At 40.9% G+C, this 22,256-nt stretch overlaps 1 protein-coding gene and 1 long non-coding RNA gene across 3 annotated transcripts; one reads left to right on the top strand and one right to left on the bottom strand.

The window, feature by feature from the left end:
• The first annotated feature begins 1,535 nt into the window (after nt 1–1,535).
• On the top strand, nt 1,536–1,928 carry LOC309698001. Its single transcript, XR_014273981.1, has 3 exons — nt 1,536–1,600; nt 1,690–1,734; nt 1,825–1,928. It is a non-coding gene; the product is annotated as an uncharacterized lncRNA (long non-coding RNA).
• Nucleotides 1,929–4,731: 2,803 nt separating this feature from the next.
• LOC309697854 (C-type lectin lectoxin-Thr1-like) lies at nt 4,732–15,068 on the bottom strand. 2 transcript variants are annotated; one of them, XM_082520054.1, is made up of 9 exons: nt 14,930–15,068; nt 14,201–14,295; nt 14,061–14,105; nt 13,827–13,965; nt 13,650–13,747; nt 6,181–6,266; nt 5,922–6,056; nt 5,369–5,480; nt 4,732–5,186 (listed from the first exon to the last, which is right to left on the bottom strand). In XM_082520054.1, exons 1-9 carry the CDS (start codon nt 14,977–14,979, stop codon nt 5,119–5,121), a joined length of 828 nt encoding a protein of 275 aa, XP_082376180.1. In that variant the 5' UTR covers nt 14,980–15,068; the 3' UTR covers nt 4,732–5,118. The 2 variants fall into 2 exon arrangements, with proteins under 2 accessions (XP_082376180.1, XP_082376179.1); XM_082520053.1 differs by lacking the exons at nt 4,732–5,186; nt 5,369–5,480; nt 5,922–6,056; nt 6,181–6,266 and adding an exon at nt 11,449–13,060.
• Between the last annotated feature and the right edge of the window lie 7,188 nt (nt 15,069–22,256).

Consider the following 22,256-nt stretch of genomic DNA (forward strand, 5'->3'; position numbering starts at 1 on the left):
GTCTACCAAAGTGTTGCCAGGGGGCAGGTAGGGCATTAACAGGGAGAGGGGGGCACAAGGAAATACTTTTCTTTGTTATGTCATTTAAAAACGTTGAATAAATAATTATCTGAATCTTACAACAAAAGTGGTCACCTGATGAAATGTATAGAAATCCATTACTGTATATAGTAACTAATAAGTCTAATATATACCCTAGTAAGCTATAGTACCATCTGTGCAGTCTGCAATTCTGTTGAAGAAAGATGTTGAATCTATTTAAATATTGTAGAAAAATAATTGATTTCTGTTCATTTGTTTTACACTTGCATTAAATTAAAGTTGATTACATCGATTACGGGTGGGGGTGGTTCCCTAATATTTTTGCTGGGAGTTGGCAACCTTATTAGTTAGGTAGGTAAGTACTCTTTAAAATACCAGAATAGGGAGGATGGTGTAGGTTTAAATTTATTAGATTGATCAGTGTTGCTGAACTATAAGATGTTTTGGGTGCAGTGTATTTTTTGCATACAGGTACAACAGAATAGCTTCAGTCTCTTGTTTTTTTAAACTTAAGTGTGAACTTATACAAAATGCAGCAAGATATTTATAAAAAACAGTTTTATTGATTACAAAATACGCTATATTGGATTCATATCGGTATCGTAGATATCCAAATTTACGATATCGGAATCGGACATTAAAAAGTGGTATCGTGCCATCTCTGGTATATACGAACTATGTTTGCTTATGTTTATAGGACCACCCTGTGTCTTCCTTTTATATTTTATTTTCCTTTGCTGTAAGAGCTCTGTAACACCGAAATTTCTCATCCATGGCATAATAAGGGTTTATTCTGTTCTATTCTAAAAGTAGAATGGGAGGCAGAGCCTTCAGTTTTCAGGCCCCTCTTCTGTGGAACCAGCTTCCAGTTTGGATTCAAACTTTCCTTTTTGCTAAAGCATATAGTTAGGGCTGGACCAGGTGATCCTGAATCCTCCCTTAGTTATGCTGCAATAGACGTAGGCTGCCGGGGATTCCCATGATGCATTGAGTTTTTCCTTTCCAGTCACCTTTCTCACTCACTATGTATTAACAGACCTCTCTGCATTGAATCATATCTGTTATTAATCTCTGTCTCTCTTCCACAGCATGTCTTTATCCTGTCTTCCTTCTGTCACCCCGACCAATCACAGCAGATGGCCCCGCCCCTCCCTGAGCCTGGTTCTGCCGGAGGTTTCTTCCTGTTAAAAGGGAGTTTTTCCTTCCCACTGTTGCCAAAGTGCTGCTCATAAGGGGTCATGTGATTGTTGGGTTTTCTCTGTATCTATGAAGCGCCTTGAGGCGACTTTTATTGTGCTTTGGCGCTACATAAATAAAATTGAATTGAATTGAATTGAATTGAAGAACAGGTAGTTTAAGATCTTCAATAACAAATGACTGTTTGAATAAAAACAGCAGCAGCTCTGAAACACTTTAACAAAGCTGAAAACGAGCTGCTTTCTGTGTCCCTGCAGCTGTGATGGAAGAAAAGTGTGTGACATAAATATGAACATCATCAGTGCTTCTGATCCCGGCGTCTGCACCTACCTGGACACCACCTACACCTGCGTCCCAGAGAGTCTGTTACATCTGTGATTATCAGCTAACAATCAGTCACATCTGTACATGAATCATTACAGTTTCTAATGTGATGCGTTTCTTTGTCAGTCCACAATGTAACATGTGAAGGATCTCAGGCGAACCTTCAGTGTGGTCAGATTTATTTTTCTCATTTATTGTAACTTTAGTGGATTCATTTGATAGAACTACAAACATGGTTACAGTTCATGAACTCTTCCTCAGGTGAAGGACAGGTTATAGTCGTCTCCTGGGCGAATTATGGTCGCCGTGACAACACCACGTGCCCTGATGGAAATCCTGATCACGTCAAAAATGTTCACTGTTCGAGTCCCAATAGTACAGAATATGTAACTAACAGGTAGAGATGCTGACTCTCTTTCCATCTTCTCTCAGATGACACGGCGTACTTCAGTCCTCTGCTGACTCACCTTTGACCTGCATTCACAGGTGTAACTGGCAGAACAACTGTACTGTTGGAGCATCAAACACAGGGTTTGGAGACCCCTGTGGCGGCACCTACAAGTACCTGGAGGTGTTTTACACTTGTCAGGGTAAGTAACTCAAACAATAAAGTTATAAAAATAATATTTTAGGGTGTGTACATTCAGATTAATTTTTGAAGTAAATAGAAATGATAATCGTTCATCATTTTTGAAAGTTTAACCTGTCTCTGCTGAAAACACTGAAATCCTCAGACACAAAGTTGAAATGAGTTTTTTTGCAGATCCTAAATGATTGAAATCACATTTATGAAAAAAGATCTTGAGCATCATCTTTTATTAGCTTATCATAATATTTAGTTATTAAAATGTGATTTAACCTCCTAAGACCCGAACTCTTCCACAGCATGTATTTTTAACTAATTATTAACATTTCAGGTCACAAGCTTCCCCAGCTGTCAGTGATGCTGTCCAAGACTGCCCATCAGGCTGTCTTCCCCCAAGTCTGCTTAAAAATACTTTTAATACTGTCGGGCTTTTTATCCTGAGATTAATTAACACTTGCTTGCTACAGGCTGTGTCCCATCATGTTTTAAACAAGCTATAGTTCAGCCTCTTCTTAAAAAACACAATCTGGACCCAACTGTTCTGTCCAATTACAAGAAATCTCAAAGCTTCCCTTTCGTTCCAAAGTTCTGGAGAAAGCTGCCTATTTACAGTTGCAGGCCCAACTTGATCTTAACGAGATCTCTGAAAGGTTTCAATCTGGTTTTAAATCCAGACTGAAATTAAATCAGACCAGGAGTGACATGTTTAGCTGCATGTTCTCCTTAAATTGCTGGCTGTCTGAGTGGTGTCCCAGAAACGATGTGGGCTTCATAGATAATTGGCAAACCTTCTGGAGGAAACCTGGTGTTGTTAGGAGAGACGGCATCCATCCCACTTTGGATGGAGCAGCTCTCATTTCTAGAAATATGGACAAATTTATTAAACCCCCCAAAATATGACTATCCAGAGTTGGGACCAGGAAGCAGAGTTGCAGTCTTACACGCCTCTCTGCAGCTTCTCTCCTCCTGCTACCCCCCCAAAAACCCATCTCCATAGAGACTGTGTCAGCTTCCAAACAGACAAAAAACAAACTAAAAACCAGCAACAAACAACTTAAACATAAACAATTACAAAGAAAGAACAATAAAGTATCCACATCTGAACCAAAGAGTAAAACAGTGAAATGTGGATTATTAAATATTAGGTCTCTCTCCTCCAAGTCTCTGTTAGTACATGACTTGATAATTGATCAACAAATTGATTTACTCTGCCTTACAGAAACCTGGTTGCAGCAGGATGATTATGTTAGTTTAAATGAATCAACACCCCCGAGTCATTCTAACTACCAGAAACCTCGAAGCACAGGCCGAGGGGGAGGTGTGGCAGCAATTTTTCACACCAGCCTATTAATCAACCAAAGACCCAGACAGACTTTTAATTCATTTGAAAGCCTGATGCTTAGCCTCGTCCACCCCAGCTGTAAAACTCAGAAACCAGTCTTACTTGTTATCATCTATCGTCCACCTGGGCCTTACACAGAGTTTCTGTCTGATTTCTCAGACTTTTTATCTGATTTAGTTCTGAGCTCAGATAAAATAATTATTGTGGGTGATTTTAACATCCATGTAGATGCTAAAAATGACAGCCTCAACATGGCATTTAATCTGTTATTAGACTCAATTAGTTTCTCTCAAAATGTAAAAGAACCCACCCACCACTTTAATCACACTCTAGATCTTGTTTTAACATATGGCATAGAAACTGAACATTTAACAGTGTTTCCTGAAAACCCTCTGCTGTCTGATCATTTCCTGATATTACCGTGGAAGCACTAGCTGGTAGTCAGGCTGTACATGTGTCCTTGTGGAGTTGAAAATAATCCACTTGTACTTGAAAAAACAAACAAACATGCAAACATTTGTTTCCACAGTCTTGAATTACAGTAATCCGTCTGAATGTTCCTGTACACTGACATATTGTGGTGGACCACTAGAGGGCTCCACTCACACCCAGTGTCGAGAAAGTGTGTTGTTGTGTTTTTTGGCGCAATGTATGGAGCTGACCTCTGACCACCACCCGTTGCCTACTGGTGGTGGTCAGAGGGCCCGGTGGAGCCAGTGTCCGGCAGCCTCGCCTCTGTCAGTGCGCCCCAGGGTGGCTGTGGCTACAATGTAGCTGCCATCACCAGTGTGTGAATGAGTGTGTGAATGGGTGAATGTAGTGTAAAGCAGTTTGGGGTCCATAGGGACTAAGTAAAGCACTATACATACTAATACAGGCCATTTACCATTTTACCATATACAGGTGGAGTCAAAGTAGTGAAAAACAGCCAGTTCTACCAATAAATCATGAAAAGTAAGGTTTAAATTTTTGGTGAAAAATGTGTTCATGACAATGCAGACTGTACGTTGCTAGTATGTAGCTTCCTAGATTTTATACTTAAGGCACATAATTATTCATTTTACAGGCTGTACAGCACATGAAAAATGTTTTATTTGACTGTAATATTTAATTATGTGGGATAAATAGGGTTAGATAGGGTTAAATAAGAAATTTAAAGAGTATGCTTATATAAAACAAATTCATACTTACTCCATTTTATGTATTTTAAACATATTTAATAGATATTACAGAATGCAGATGGATATGTGAAAAGAAATGGCTTTGATTTTGCCTTCTTAAGTAAATTTCTCTAGATCAGCCCCTGCAGCACAAACCAGGGCAAAGTTCAAGCATTACGGAAGTTTCATTTCTCATATATTATATTGATTATACTCATATTTGATTAGAAGTTTATATATAATGAACTATTAGCAGAATCACATAGAGATATATTGTTATAGCACTCTGTGTTACTTTAACCATGAAAAGGCTGGATAGTTGTCCGTTATTTCACTCTTGGATGGAGATAAGCTGGGGGATGTCAATCTCTTTGACATGTTATATGAAACCATATTTGTCAATACATCCACCAGCAGTGATGGAAGTGACATCATCAATTCAGATCTGTCAGCACACGAAGAAGCAGTTACGGATCTCTGACACAAACAAAAGGTGTGTTGGTGTTACACCATGCATCGTTGACATAATCCTGTCCTGTAAAAACGGTTCAAAATAAAGAAGAATAGAAATAAAATCAGAGGTCTGTGCAGTAAATGTTTTCTTCTTTTCTAATGTAAAAGAAAAAAACAGTTCTGTTAAAGACCTAAGATTACATGATTTTAATTTGAATTAAAATAAAAATGGATTTCAAAAATGAACCCAGATTCAGTTTGTACCTCCATTGTTTATCGTCATACAATCTTCTCTTCCTTTATAATCATTTGGCTCTCCTTTGGCCCAGTTTGGGAAGTCAAACTGGGAACCATCACTCCACATCCACATAGTTTCCTGAAAGAATAAAGTTTGAGGTCTAGGGAGCTTGGAAAGAAAAGCATTTAAGTTGCTTAAATGCTTGAAAGAAAGCAACTTAAAGAAGTCCAAACACTTTTCTTTCCAAGCTCCTTAGACTACGATGACCGGGATGACTGAGAACCCTCACAGAAATAAAATTAGAGGTTCACTTTGTTCTGATGTACTTTGGTGCATTTATGCTGAGAGTGCAGACAAGAGACCTCTACACTTCATGTCTGCTGCCAGCAGATACTCACTAGTAGCTCAAAGACAAATCTCAGTTAACACAAAGAAGAACACGACTAAGTCTTATATACAAAACACAGACCTGGATTTGACAAAATTATAAAATTTGAATCAAACTGATGAATATGAAGAGAAACATATGAAATATCAGAAACAGCTGCAGCTCATCCTCTTTATCTGTGAAACACTTACAGTCTCTCTGTCGTTGCCTCCAACCCAAGCTGGTGTATACGACCCTGCTGCTGTGCGAGTGAGCTCTCTGATGAAGGTGTACTCAGCTGTGCTGTGGAATGAGGCCAGATTTCCACCGAGTGTCTGACAGGAACTCTGAGGAGGAAGATGAGGTGCACAGAAGATGAAAAGTGTGAGAATGCATTTAAAATCAGTCAAAGACAGAAAGTCTTTATATCATCAGTGATGCAGCGACAGCTGCTGTTATTTCCTGATGTACCTCAGCATCAGTCCAGGTCTTCAAGCTGCTGTTAAAGATGAAACAGCGACCTCCAAACCAAGTCCAACCAGATGGGCAGGAAGCATCTTCAAAATGATTGCAAAGTTAAAAGGTCGGTGAACAGATTAATGGTTCCTCAAAAGAAAGTAATTTCTCCCCATAAACTTCAGAACAGAAGATGAAGAATTTCATAACAGACATCTGTTTCATTATTTTTCATGTGTTCCTAATAAACTGTCAGTTGAGTACATGCCAAAGCAAAGCAGTCGATCATCTCATGTTAGAAGAAGCTGAGCTTGAACAATGACTTTCATATTAACGGCTGGTTAATTATGTAACTGACTAACTACATCAGTACGACACTGCCTGGGTCTTTCTAAGGCCTCAGGTTTGTACAGCTTGTTGTACTTGTTAGGCGTCCCATCACACTTCTCTGCAGTTCTGATAGTTGGGTAACTTCCCTCCTTTCTGCCTCTAGTTTTCGTCTCCACTGAGGCTTCTGTTCTTGTGTTCATCTGATATTCAAGGATCCCTGTTGCTGTGTAGATCAGCTGGCTGTTTGCAGTGATGGTCACAGAAGGAATTTTATTAGTGTGCGCTCAAATATAGGACTTTGTAGGAATGCTTCAGTGTTTTCACATTTAATTAGCAAATACAAGCACATTTTTGCTTTGCACACCGCAGAGTGAAGGCAAAGGACCAACAAGCGCTCAGCATCTCTGGGAACTCCTTCAAGACTGTTGGAAAACCATTTCAGGAGACGACCTCATGGAGCTCATGGAGACAAGGCCAAGAGTGTGCAAAGCAGAAATCAAAGCAAAGGGTGGCTGTTACCAAGAATCTAAAATATAAAACATATTTTTACACAACTCTTTTTTAATTCTCATCCATAAATAATGTGCATCTTTCACGTGATTCAGTTTATTTTGAAAAGTCTCAACAGGATCTTGAGCTTTATTGTGAAAGGTTTATGTGGAACAAGCGGACACGCGATGCTGTTACCGTCGTTGTTGCTAACGACAACGCATAAAAACAGGCGCTTGTCTGTCCGTAGTGTGGTTATATTAAATATAAGAGAAAGAGAGAACTTTAAGAAATGAATATAGCCACTACAGTGACCATCAAACCATGAACAAATATTGCCGTAAACCGTAACCACGAAACAAACGATAGCGTAAAATGAAACGATCGACATTTTTACATCGTCATCCGATATATATCGTTATATCGAACAGCCCTAATTCTGTCTGTTTGATTTTTACTTGTATGTGTCTTTAATTTGGTCAGAGGACTTTATAAACTCTCCCCTTTTAATGTACTTTTATTGCAAAATGTGTTCATCTCTCAACTTCAGATTGTTATTAAAGAACTGTTACACTGATTTACTGCACCATCTTGTGGTATAAAGCGGTATCTCTGCCTTATCTTCAGTTGGTAAACACAACAGATGTTCTGTTCTCCACATTCTGTCGATGTTCAGGAAACATCAGCGAATAAAACAGAGACATTTTTTATTTACGATGTCATTTTCATTAGCTTACTTGATAAGCTTATGAAAAAATAATTCAAATTCAAAAATTCAAAATTTATTTGTATGGCACATTTAAGAACAACAGAGTTGACCAAAGTGCTTCACAATCAGTTAAAAACAAGAAAAAACTGTAGAGAAACAAATAAAGATAAATAAGAAGACAATGAATTAAATATAAAAACATAAAACAGGCCTGATTGTACTCATACTGAACTCTAACACTGCCTGTGAATGCAGAGTTCATAAGGTTGAGATTTTTTAATGAAGCGATTCAGTTTTCACAAAGTGGAAAGGAAGCCTGCATAGTAACAGTGGCACAGGGGTTAATAACAGAATTAAAACTAGAAAATGCATTTTCTGAAGAAACTGCAGCTTGGATGCTGATAGTTGAATGTTTTGAGTTGAAATGAAGCTGTTAAGTTAAAAATGTTGAAGGGGGCGCAGTATGAAAAGAAAAACAATAAAAGAACGCTTGGACACTGCTAGCATCGTGGACAGGTTTTTGACGGGGCTCCCGCACAAATGCAAAGCAGGAGATGAAGCATCGCTGAATATGTTTCCAAACCAACTTCCTTCCAAGCCAAAGACTAGAAAATATGGTGAAGCAAATCTTCCCTTTGGCTTCACCTGCACAGGTGCTGAGGTAGGTCTCCGCTGCAGAACTGGTTTTCCCTGCGTCGGGAGCAGCGCTGGGCTCTTCAAATCACGGACAAACAGGATCCCACATTCTTGATCTTTAGTTCAAACACTTGTTGTAATGACTAACTGCTCCTGACATGTTGGAGATGTTTGCTCTTTATACAGTAAAGTTACAGCGGGATACAAATAACATCAGGCTGATCCTGCCACGATTTGTTCCCTCGGTTCAAATCACAGACAAACAGGATTCCACAGCTGTTTATGTTTTTGAACACCGTTATGCACAGAGAGGCATTTTTTGAAAAAAATAAATTGATAGCAATGTTGAATATTATTACACAGGAAAAAAACAGCTACATGTAAAATAATCACACTGTGACACCTCTGCCTTTGTAAATGAAGGGACAGTTACTGCGTGTGTGTATGTAAGCATGTAAAACCTGAAGATAGTCAGATTAACAGTATTTCGTCTCTATCAGCCAGGGCTGGCCCGTGGCATAGGCCGTATAGGCAAATGCTAAGGGCGCCGTCCATCAGGGGGCGCCACGCCAGTGCCACAAATGTTGAAAAAAAAAAGAAAAAAAGTTGGTACTATTATTTCTAAATACAAAAAATAATCCCACGTTAATTAAAATGCAAAGTAAAGCTTATTTAATAGAAATATTATTTGTTACAACATTACACTACACTGCTGATGTAGGGAGGCGCCACCTAAAATCTTGCCTAGGGCGCCAGATTGGTTAGGGCCGTTTCTGCTATCAGCCATTGTAGAAATGAACCTCATGTAAACAATAATGTTATTTATGTGTGGACGAAAGGCCCAAACGCATAGAAACAGCTGCGTGTAGGTGTGGACGCAGCGTAAAATTACTACCTGTAATTTATTGCAGTTTACTTTTATTTGTTTAATTGTTTACTAAATGTTTGAGGTGTGAATTAAACCGCAATGGAGTTTGATAACAAAATATGTGTGTGTGGTTGGAGAATTTTTTTGTGCGGGGGGGTTCATGTAAAACAAAGGGGGGCCTAGCAAGAAAAGATTGGGAACCACTGACCTAGAGTGACCAAACTTTAAAACGAAGCCAAGACACTGAACTATTCAACTTGTATTTATCTTTTCAATATCTATTATACTTTTTCTTCAGTTCCAGTTTAAGTTTCAGAGTTTCAGAAGTACAGGCTGTCTTTACACTGTCACATGTCTATTTAATAAACTCCACAGCCATGAAAAGTGAGAATTCGGTAGACTGGACATTGCTGGCGCTCGCAGTGAAAGAATTTTGTCAATATGACTTGTAGTTTTCTCTTGGGAAGCATTTGTTTTGGGGTCACTTTTCTGTTTATTTAAAGCAGCAGAAGAGAGGCGCAAATCAAATCAAAATTTATTTACATTCCAAGGTTCCTTACAGTGAGCGAGAGGCTGGCGAGAGGGCCTAAGGCATAGGTGTCAAACTCTGGCCCGCGGGCCAAATTTGGCCCTCAGCCTAATTACATTTGGCCCGCGAAGCCATACCAAATTACTATTAGAGCTGGCCTACTGGTATTATACAGCTAATATATATATTGTTTAGTATTAAGCTTTGCTTGTTCCATATTCAGTTTTCCAGCAAAACTTGAGTCCATAAGAAAAGATTCATTCTTATATCTGGAGGAAGTTTTTTTTTTCAATAAATATTAATGTTAGCCCGCGACTTTGTTCCAGTTTTGAATTTTGGCCCACTGTGTATTTGAGTTTGACACCCCTGGCCTAAGGCATCAGCTAACTGGTCTGGCGGAGTGTGACTATCAAAAACTATGATTTCAGTCTTATTCTCGTTCAGTGTAAGAAAATTATGTGGTAACCAAATTTTAACTTCATGCAGACAGTTTAACAGAGTTTGCAAAGAAGCAGACACATCAGATGTCAAAGGTGAATAAATCTGGATATCATCAGCATAACAGTGAAAGGAGATGCTATATTTTTTAAAAATTAATCCAAACGGCAACATGTACAAAGAAAAGAGCAGGACCGAGCATGGACCCTTGAGGCACACCACAGTAAATAGGGGCAGAGGCCGAGGAGTGTTGCCCCATAGCAACAGAGAACGACCTCTCTGAGAGGCAGGATTTAAACCAGGATAAAACCGTACCTTTGAGACCAACAACATGTTCCACTCTTGATAGAAGAATGTTGTGGTTAACCGTGTCAAAGCAGCGGAAACCACGGAATAGCCAGAGTCAATGGTTAAAAGAAGATCATTAAAAACTCTAAGGCTGTCTCTGTGCTGTGGCGAGGTTTCAAACCAGACTGAAACTTTCTGTTAATACCATTTGCATCTAAAAAGGCCTGAAGTTGTTTTAGAACTACCTTTTCCAATATTTTGGAAATAAAGGGAGTTTGGAGATTGGCCTGTAGTTACTGAGACCATTAGGGTAAAGATTTTTCTTTTTCATAGTAGTCAAAGGAGCTTGCAGAGAAAAGCGTCTGGACTTCTTTAAGTTGCTTGAATCCTCTAATCGCCTGAGCCAAGGTGTGAAACTGGGTGTGGGTCCCAGTTTCACACCTTGGCTCAGGCGATTAGAGGATCATCAGGGGGTCCTTTTGTCCCTCTGTGGGGGGATACTCCCACTAGGTTTATATCTGGGACTCTCCACCATTTGACCTTAGAACTGAAGAAGCTTCTCGGATGAGAGGTGAAACGTCTTCAAGCAACTTAAAGAAGTCCAGACGCTTTTCTTTGCAAACTCCTTTGACTACGATGACCTGGATGACTGAGAACCTTCACAGACACTTTTTCATAGTAGGTTGCACAACAGCATGCTTAAAGACAGACGGTACACAACCTGATGACAATGATGCATTCAGCAGAAGTAAGATACAAGGACCAATGACATGTAAAGCTTCCTTAAAGAAATGAGAAGGAAGAATATCGTGCGGGGAACCAGAGATTTTGAGACGATCAATTATATCTTTTAAAGCAGAATAAGACACTGGCTCAAACTGTTGAAAGACAGTCAAGCATTCAGAGGCTGGAACTGGGTCTAAAACTGACGATGAATGAGATGGATGAGAAGCCCTTAGAGCTGAGATTTTTTCAGAGAAATACTTTAAGAATACTTTAACAGACTTTTGATGCTTAGATAAAGAATTATGGAGGATATCCAGAGAGACGTGGAGTTTGTCTTTCCTCCATTTTCTCTCAGCGCAACAACATTCACACCTAAGGGCACGAGTAGCATCATTTAGCCAGGGTTGGCGTGAGGATTTGGCACGTTTAATCCTCAGAGGTGCAACAGAGTTAAGAATGTCAGCGCATGTAGTATAAAATAGTTTAGCAAGCTCATCCGCTGATAAAACCCCATTACAGTTAGCATCAGAGAGGGGAGAGTCAAGGAAAGCATCAGTGAAGTGAGCAATTGACTGGGAGTTAATCGTGCATGTTTGCCGCACAGGACCATCACTGTTCAATTCCACATTGCTCACTACAGTATTAAACAAAACCGGGAAGTGATCTGAAATCCCAGTGTCCTTAATGTCTGTGATACAAATGTCCGTGGTCGTGTCCAAATTCATGGGCTGCATCCTCCTGAAGACCCAGCCTTAGCAGTCTACGTGGGCCGGGTCCTCAGAAGGTCGGGTAGGCCGGAAGTAAACGGCTGTGAAATGGGACAGTCTAGAACATAAAGAACACACTGTTGTGTAGAACAAGTCCTTCGGATCCTCAAGGTTTGAACATGATTTTGATAGGAGTTAGGGTCTTGGATTTAGAAGCAGTTTTTTAACACGTGCATCAAGGCAGATTTAAAAGCGTTTTGATTGGCCCATGAAATTCAGGCTTCCGTTCGATTGGTGGATTTCTCTTCAGCAGACAGGTGGTTCAGATCTGGGCGTTTGGAGTTAGTTGATGACTTTTAGAATCATCTTTTTTGACTGGATGATTAAAACTTAAAGCATTTACCTTTCTGTCGTGGATTCTCCCACATTTCAGCGATTTTGATGATTAAAAGAATATAAACTTTTAATATTCATTCAGATGTTTTGTGATTCTAAATTTTCTTTAGTCATTACTCAGCTTTTGTACATTTTAAGGATGTTCAGCTACTTTCCAACTTTGAAACTTTTTCTGTGTGAACTTTAGATTTAAACAGTTTTACACTTTAGCCTTCAGCCTATTTCAGCTCATTCAACATTTTTAACTTAACATTCAACAATTATGTCATTTCAGCTCAAAACATTCAGCTATCAGCATTCACATTGCAGTTTCTTTAGAAAATGCATTTTCTAGTTTGTTAAGCAGTCACGCAGGATGCGCAAAGACACCTGGAGCTTGTTTTTTATCCAGTTTCTCTCTGCACCTCGACATTCGCATCTGAGAGCACAGGTGGCATCATTAAGCCAAGGTTGACGTGTAGATTTGGTGCGTTTAGTCCTTAGTGGAGCAACATTGGCCCGAGGAGAGCTGAAAAATGAACAATCGAGGGATTTAGGATGAAAGTCCACAGTGACCTGGTGCCCATCCGAAGAGTGATCGTTCCTAACAGGAGCACTTCCCAGCGGACGAAGGTTACTGAGATTCATGCCACCTCTGTAGGTCCACACCCATCGCCAGACAGGTAAAGGCTTCGCTGGCAGGTCAGAGGGAGCAGGAAGTCCAACAGGCCGGATCCAGCGATGGCAGCTGAATCTGTAACTGGACTGGTCCCAGAGGGCTTGAAAAGATGGTAGCACACCTGTAAGAGTACGAGGTTTCTTTACTCCATGTGATTTCAGGTAAGCCTTGAAGCGTAAAAGGATGCCACCTCGCTTTCCCTGTCTTCTAGAGCGCTTCCTGCGAGGCAGGGCAAATGGTGAGTGATGTAGGCAGTCAGGTATGTCCGTCAAAAGTGGAGGAAGACTTTGTGGCTCACTTTCCAAATCAAGCATTCAGTGTTTTAGTGGCCGACGGTTTAGAAGAGTTTGGCGATCATAGACAAGTAAAGCAGAACCATCAGGGCAACATAGAAAAAGAAAGGTAACAACCAGCAGACACAACCCAAAGAGACGTCTCGCCGTGCACACTGGTGCCATCTTGGATGCTGCCAGCATAACTAAGGGATGTTGCTGACATATTCTTGAGATAATTTTCATAAATATATAAAATGATTTCAATCTTTTAGGGTCTGCAAAAAACTGACAATGTTTTGGCATGATTTCAGTCTTTTCAGCACATAAAGGTTAATCTTTCAAAAATGAGGAACAATTATAATTTTCATTCAAACAAATATGAATGTACAGACCCTAAAAGATTATTTTTATAGGTTTATTGTTTGAGTAACTTACCCTGACAAGTGAAAAACACCTCCAGGTACTCGTAGGTGCCATGACATGGGTCTACTAAGCTTGGTGCTTCAACAGTACAGCTGTTCTGCCAGTTACACCTGTGAATGCAGGTAAAAGGTGAGTCAGCAGAAGCTGAGAGAAGATGGAGGGCTGAAGGAAGAGAGTCAGCGTCCGTACATTTTAGTAAAATATTCCATGCTTGCGGACCAGGAGCATTTAACATTTTGGAGCTCAGAATCAGAACGTCCATCAGGGCACGTGGTTTTGTCACGGCGACCATAATTCGCCCAGGAGACGACTATAACCTGTCTTTCACCTGACGAAGAGTTCATAGAGTCAAACTGTAACCATGGTGATATTTTTTTTACATGAATGCTCAAACGTACAAAGAAAGAGAAGCTGTGTTCTCACCACACTGAAGGTTTGACTGAGATCCTCCACATGTTACACTGTGGCCTGAAACAGACACAGATCCCATAGAAACTGTAATCATTCATGTACAGATTGGGTTCATCAGTCATTTCTAATCACAGGTTTAACAGAGTCGTTACGTGTGAAGCAGGTGTAGGTGGTCTCCAGGTATTTGCAGACTCCAGGATCATAAGTAATGTTTGACTTTATGTCACACTTGGTTTTTCCATGACAGCTGCAGGGAGACAGAAACATATGGTGGCCCTGAGGGGTCAAACGGACTGCAACTTAAGAAAACACCAGCAAACAGAAAAACACAGCAAAAGCACACAAAACACCACAGAAGGGAAAAAAAGAAAAAAGTTCATGAAAACGTTAAATTTGGCTGACTGTCGGCAAAGTTATGTGATAGTTACGTGATAGTTACGTGATAGTTACGTGGGCTCACTGACTGCAGCACAGATAAGATCTTGGAGAAGCTTGCGGCTGCCGTGAACACTCAGAATAAGACCTCTGAGTGTAAATTGGATCACATCTTGGAGAAGCTCACTGTGGTCGTGAGCAGAGATGAGCAGAGATGGGCAGTAACGCGTTACTTGTAACGCGTTAATCTGATTACTTTTTTCAGGTAACGAGTAAAGTAAGGGATTACTATTGCCAAAACGGTAATTAGATTACCGTTACTTCCCGTAGGAACGCTGCGTTACTGCGTTACTAAAACCGTGATTTTTTTGCGAGAATGTCTCATGACAGTGACGTAAGCGAGTGCTACGTTCGCGACAACAGCTGTGTGCAGATCAACAATGGATCACATATCGATTGTGGGAGAGAGTATGAGCGTGCAGCGTTTAAAGCGTGGAAGTACTGACCTTACTTTGAGTTTGATTCCATAAAAAGTGACAAAAACATTAGTGTCCATCGTGCGTGGGAAGAAAACTTCTTTTTACAGCGAAAACACCCCTAAACTTCCAACAAGCACCGAGTAGCTACGACGTGATGGGAAACTCACAGAGAAACTCGCGGATTCTTCCACTGACCGCAGCACACCTGCACCAGGGTAACCCTCCGCCTGTCTCACTCCTGCTTTACAGGTGAAAATAGAGCAACAGGACCGCTGAGTCTTTGACTTTATTTATTTTCTGCTGTGTTTTACTTGCATCTATTTGAAAGACTGAGTGTAAACACAAAAAATATTTTATTTTATGTGCTGGAATGTGCAGAAAATAGGTTTAAATGTTAAACTAATTTCTTCCAGTCAGAGAATGGTGCATATAATTAAGTTTTTGCTTGATGCATAAAGTTAAAAGATTAAAACTAATAAAACAAGTTTTAAAAAGAGACTTTTCCATTTGATTACATTTTGTATGATGGATTATGTAGAAAAAGTAAGTTGATCTATAGTGTTACATCATATTCTATAAGGATGTTATGTGTTTGTAGACTTTCTGCCCAGTTTGACCCATTTAGCAGACGTCAGCCTGTTTAAGGCTCTGATATCTATTCTGTGTGACTTAAAGCAGTTATGACATGGTCTGATTTTCTCACCCAATAAAGGAATATTTCATATATCAATGTGCTTATTTTACCAAATCAAATCAAATCAAATCACTTTTATTGTCACATCACATGTGCAGGTACATTGGTACAGCACATGTGAGTGAAATTCTTGTGTGCGAGCTTCACAAGCAACAGAGTTGTGCAAAATACAATAATGTAAACAAGCAAAATACAAGAATGGCTACATCTGAAACTAATAAATATATGTACAATATATAATAGTATATGCATTTCTATACATGCATATACTATGCATGTATGTACTATGTATATACTATATAGATACATGCTACTGATGAAGTTTTGTGATTTTTCTTTTTTTACCCATTTAAGTAAGCTTTCGGACAAATGTAGTGGTGCAAATACAGTGGAACCCCGACTTACGAATACCCCATTTAACGAAAAATTTAAGTTACGAAGGCGCTGAACGGAAATATTGCAAAATGCCCATGTAACGAAATCCGCTGGCTCTGATTGGCTGAGCCTACAATGCCCACAATGCCTTGTGACAAATGTGACAAACCCTAATTGCGCTTCGCTGTTCCCCTTGAATGACATATTGTTGTTCTAGTTAGCAATTAGCCTATAGCCTATCGTTCAGCATCGCCTCACTCAAAACGCGCGATGGGTGCTTCGACTTACGAAAGACCCTCGGGAACGAATTAATTTCGTAAGTTGGGGTTCCACTGTATATTAAAAGAACAATATCTCTTTCATAGATAACGCATCCTTATATACAGTGTCACACATATTCGTCTTTGAGATAAAATAGATATAAAGTGATATGAAATAGTTGCACCTTGAATGTTTGCTGAAGTTCAGTATTTGAAACAGAGTTAGAGATCTTATTCTGAGTATTCACGGCAGCCGTAGCCTCTCCAAGATCTTCTCCGTGCTGCACTCAATGAGCCCATTTTGAGAAACTCACGCCTCGTCCCATCGTTCCAATCCCAGCGGGCAGCCTTGTGGGGGTTCGAACAGCCGGTTCCTCTTTCTTCATTCTTCGATAAGTCAGGGCCAAGCCAGCTCCAATCAGAACCCTGTTACCATGGTTCCGAATAGGTAGATATCTTCAGCACTCAGGCTCACCCGAGCCCAGACTTCTCGTTGAGAAAGGGGTGTCAATTGCATTTAGGGACCAGATCCAATCCATAATTCCTCTTTTAGGTTTTAGAGAACAGACTGTGAGAGAGTGTTCCAGGGAAAGCAATACAAAAAACACGAGACTAGACAAGGACATAAGAGGCTAAGCAGGGAGGCTAAAGAAGAGGAGGAGGAGGAGAAAAGTGCGACCGCCTTCGTCAAGAGCAAGAGCAACGCCCACAATGCAGCTTTATTTGTAAAATGGTAAAAATGGTAAATGGCCTGTATTTGTATAGCGCTTTACTTGGTCCCTAAGGACCTCAAAGCGCTTTCAGGCATCCACACATTCACACACTGGTGATGGCAGCTACACTGTAGCCACAGCATTTGTAAAGGACAGTAAAACAGGCACAGAAGAATAAATAAGTAAAAAATAAAAATAAAAACAGGCATAAAATACACACAGAAATTAAAACAGCCTGAAACTAGAAGGTCAACAGCCATACAACAAAACATGATGAAAGGATTTAAATCAGCCAGATGTCAACAGCCCAGGCAAAGAGACGGCTCCACAGCCGCGCCTCCGAGGACCACACCTGGGGGGCCCTGAGATGTTCTGAGAGAGGCGGAGTCTCCCCAGGTCCGGGCACCATGCTCTGGTTTATATGTTTGCACATCGTAGAAATAAATGAACGATCATCGGTTTTCTTGACTGTTTTTAAGCATTTCTGCATTTCCATTGGTGGGAATCTGTCCTCGACCACACTTTTTATGAAAACCTCCACAAAATGATTGAACAAATGACTGGAGACCGTCTACGTGCATTGATCGGGTCGCTGAGGCGGTGAGAAATTTTTTTGTACAGGATGCTCATGATCAGATGAGAGAAGAAGAGAGCTTCTGAAAAGTGTCGCTTACCCAAATGAATAATAATAGATTGCATTTATATAGCGCTTTTCAAGGCACCCAAAGCGCTTTACAATGCCACTGTTCATTCACTCTCACACACTGGTGGAGGCAGCTACAGCTGTAGCCACAGCTGCCCTGGGGCAGACTGGCAGAAGCCAGGCTGCCATATCGCGCCATCGGCCCCTCTGGCCAACACCAGTAGGCGGTAGGTGAAGTGTCTTGCCCAAGGACACAACGACCAGGACAGAGAGCCCGGGGATCGAACCGGCGACCTTCCGGTTACAGATACGCTTCCCAACCCCCTGAGCCATGGTCGTCCCAAATAACATTGAAGATTATGTATGTATAAGAGATTTTTGCACACACATTGCAATTGTGCTCATAGGAATTGTCACTCGGTCAAGTGAAGGTCAAAAACGTCGTTCAGCGTGACTGACTGAACTGATATATTGTAGGGATGACCTTGAGTGCCGATGGGTAAATGCCAACATGCTTACACACATAATCAGGCTGATCCTTTTGATTAGAGCGTCCCGAACACGATAGGTTGAACCAAGTTTGAATAATTAGATCAGAAGCACAGAGCACAGAGAACCACAGCTCCAGAAAATGTGTTGTTTAGGAGGCTAAAAGCTTGTTAAGGTTAAATGAGAGCATAAAAGTAATGAAGAGCAATGAGAGCGACTTTAGTAATAGTTTGCAGGATTTCTATGTGATGTAAATTGCCCAAAAATAGTGTTAAGACCAGATATATGTTACCCCTGGAGGGGGTGAAAAATCAGGAGTAAATCTTTAAAGGTTAACTCTATAGAGGCTGTTTCCAAAGAGTGACAAAAGTAATGTAGAACCTTTTACCAGGAAAAGCCAATTAAATCTGTTCTTAGTTAACAGGAGTTATTGAGGGGGTTAATTAAGTTAACTAATAGAATTAGTTAAAAAGGGGGAAACTGTTAAGAAATAAATATATAATCTTAATGCTTATTTGCTGATTAGATTGTTTTATGAGAGGCCCAGACTAAGTCACAGGCTGACAGGAAACTGCATGTTTTTGCAGCATATGAGGAGCAGAGAGTGAAACTAAGTTCAGACGAAGGGCGACAGGTTGCCCTGGCAACAGACCTCAGAAAGGGGAAGCTTTTGCAAGCTGCACAGGAAGTGAGACACAAAGAAAAGAGGAACCGAGTAGTAGGAGTTGGTTGTATTGAAACTGTGTGACGTCTGAAGTACTAAAATAACACATATGAGACTCATGTTGAGCTTCGAATGTTAGAGATTCTGCAACTGGCTTTGGGCCGTGCAGGGCTCTCTCTCTTCCGCAAGAGGATTGAACAAATATATAAATGTCCTGACCAAAAAATAAATAAATAAAATAAAATAAAATAAATAAATAAAATAAAATAAAATAAATAAATAAAAATAAATAAATGTTCTGACCACTCGGAGTCGGGTTTTCTATCGTGGGGATCAAAGAATCGGGTTTAATAGTAGGGTGAAAGCATTCGAATCTATTTGTTTTTACTTACCTGCACTGACACAACATTGTGTGTTGTGAAACGTTAAATGAAGCATGCAGTGAGGAGACAGTACCATAAATGGCTGAGAAGATAATCCAGCAGAAACCTCTCCTCAGTATTTAGTGACGTTTCTAAACTGCCTCATGTGTGCTCACACCTATGAGGTTATATCCGCACATAGGTGTGCATCTGGCTTAGTGGGTGAAAGGAAACATGATCCTAACAATTTTCTCTGAACCTGTTCAAAACTACCTTGTTCAAATGGTAAATGGCCTGTATTTATACAGCGCCTTACTAGTCCCTAAGGACCTCAAAGCGCTTTACATATCCAGTCATCCACCCATTCACACACACATTCACACACTGGTGATGGCAGCTACATTGTAGCCACAGCCACCCTGGGGCGCACTGACAGAGGCGAGGCTGCCGGACACTGGCGCCACGTTCAGGCTCCAAGTCCTGAGCTCTGATGATGAAGTGAATGACATCGATCACCTCTTCATCGTGGCAGATGGTAGTCGGAGCGAGTGAATCTTTTGTCCTCAAAGTTGATGTTAGAAGCAGAAAAAAAAACGGGCAAGAGGACCAGGTCATCTCCAAAGCTGCAGCTCTCCTTCCTGGTCTGCAGGGGTCAGTATTTTTCAAACGGACGGTGTGTCCAGCACATCCCACTGTTGGTAACGTGCTGGTACCACAGCACATCACTGTTTTGGCAAGCAAAGGAGGACCAACAAAATACCATTATCATAAGCTGAAGCCTGATCAGTGAGGAAATCTCATATCCAGCTCAAACTTCCAGCTGCTACTCCAGTAAAAATATCACCATGAGAGATTCCCCAACAGCACAGAGGTAGGGGGCATCATAATCCCCGAGTCTGTATGCACAGAGCCATAATCCAGCCTGTAAGTGAGACACGATTATCAGGATTCAGTTAGTGATGGTTTCAAAAACCTAAAAAATATTCTGTTTGTCACTAACTGGTTTGTGCAGTAGTCCAACAAACATGAGTGGCGCTCGCACACATACAGCTGTATCGTTCACCAACCGATCAACTCAGTTATATTTAAATGGGGCAACAGAATTACCTCAAAGTGCTTTATATTGTAATAATACAGAAAAACTCAACAATCATGTGTGGAAAAGTACGGTATTAATTTTATAGCATTTTGCAAACTCAAACAGGCAGAGGCCACTTTTGTCCACGAACACACCGAGTGGGAGTTTTACCTACTTTGCTTTCCCTGCACAAAAATAATAATAACATCATAACAATGTTGTTGTTGTTAACTGATCACAGTCTGTACTTTTAACACCACAAGAAGACCCAGCAGCACTGTGAGTAGAGCAGAGTGCACTGTACAAACAAACTGCTGCTTTAAGGGTTAAACACTTAAAATAACCAGTAACTGGTGTTATTAAAAACAACATGCAGTAATAGCACAAAGAAGTCACAGGCGTAAGCTGTTGGGTGAGTGGATAGTGTTTTTGAACAAAGGCAGAGGGCTAAGAAAGCAGTCTGTTTTCAGGCCTTGAAGCTCCGCCCACCTTCTCCCCAAAAACATGTGAGTGTTTTTAAATGTCATACTTTAGAAAAATACAAACCCTGGGCCTCCCTTGTGCTGCAGGACTGAGGGCGGTCTGCTTGTCTCCACCCTGGGGGAAAAGGTAACATCTTCAAGGTTCTTTATTATTTGTCACATGCATAGTTATACAAGTATAACACACAGTGAAATGTAGCCTGACACGCTCCTCGACATGTGCAAAAATTGGGGGGAGGCCGGGGGGGTGTAGAGGAAGAACATATATATATATATATGAAAATTAAAGGAATTGAAATGTACATTGTGCCTTGGTTTAGTGTCTGGAAGAGTCCTGTCTCAGTCAATTATAGATGATGTGAGAGGGCGGGTGTGTGTGTTTAGGGCACGGATGGCCCCCGCCTGCCAGTGGCTGATGCTCTCAGGCATCCCAGGCTGGGCGCTCAGGTGTGTACTGGCTTGGCGGGGCCTGGCGCCCGTGGCTCGGTCCGCTCTGACGCGGTTGGCTGTCGCCACAGCCCCCTCTGGCTGCTGGGTGACCCCCTGTCTGGGGCTCTCCTCAGCAGGGTGGTGTGGTTGCCCCTCCGGTGGTCCTCCTCGGGCTCTCGCACTCAGCCTCTGGAGCTCTGGGGCCTGAATCTCCTCCATGGCTGCTTCATGCTCTGGGGGCGGGGCTATGGCTCCCCACACCTTCTCAGAAAGCTACATGGAGAAACCGTGCTGATCCACACAGGTGTGTGTACGCACGCGCGCACACACACACACACACACACACACACACACACACACACACACACACAGGTACAGTGTGTGCGCGTGTAACGCTAAGTTATTTAAGGACTAGTTTATGTCAATGGATGAATTTACTGACTGACGCGCAGAAGAAATAGTTCTTTATGGAGCCCAGATGGTGTGAATGATGAGACCAAAAACTGCAATGTCTTGTACCAAAAATATATTGAATAAATAGGGGAAAGGGGAAATGGAACAAAATAATTAACACAACACACAACGTAAATGTCCACAATTAAATAATAAATCAGTGCTGTGATTTTTCTGTGCAAGAGTCCTTTTGCTAAGAGTCCTTTTTTTGGTCCTTTTCTTTTTAAAGTTCACTTTTAATGTATTCCTCCTTAGGGTCCAGCTTCATACAAGGGGGAAATATGTCCGTAATCCAAAGACGGCTAAGTGGGGGAAAAGAAAGAATGGTCCTACCGGCTCGCCACTTCAATATGAAGAAGATCAATTCAAAGAGGGAAAAAAACCTGGCCTGTAGGTCAGAAAAATGTCCATTAGCACATCAAGTTCGATTCAGTTTACCGGTAAACAAGTATATTCTTCTGCATGTCTAGGTAACAATGCAAACCATAAATCATCATCAATCCATGTACAACAGTTAAATCATTAATCATCTTGGCTACGTAGCTTAATCTATACAGTCCAGTAGCGTTCGCTACAAACAATACAAAAACAACAATAAAGGAAAACAACTGTCTAACAGACAGCATAGCCGAATTCAAGGCAACACATAACAATAATCATTCAATCGCACTTTGTTTCAAAGTAAGCCCATAAAAATGCTTAAGTAAAGAAA

The sequence above is a fragment of the Aulonocara stuartgranti genome, assembly GCF_965226115.1.
Source record: "Aulonocara stuartgranti genome assembly, chromosome: 20".
Taxonomy (NCBI): Eukaryota; Metazoa; Chordata; class Actinopteri; order Cichliformes; family Cichlidae; genus Aulonocara; species Aulonocara stuartgranti.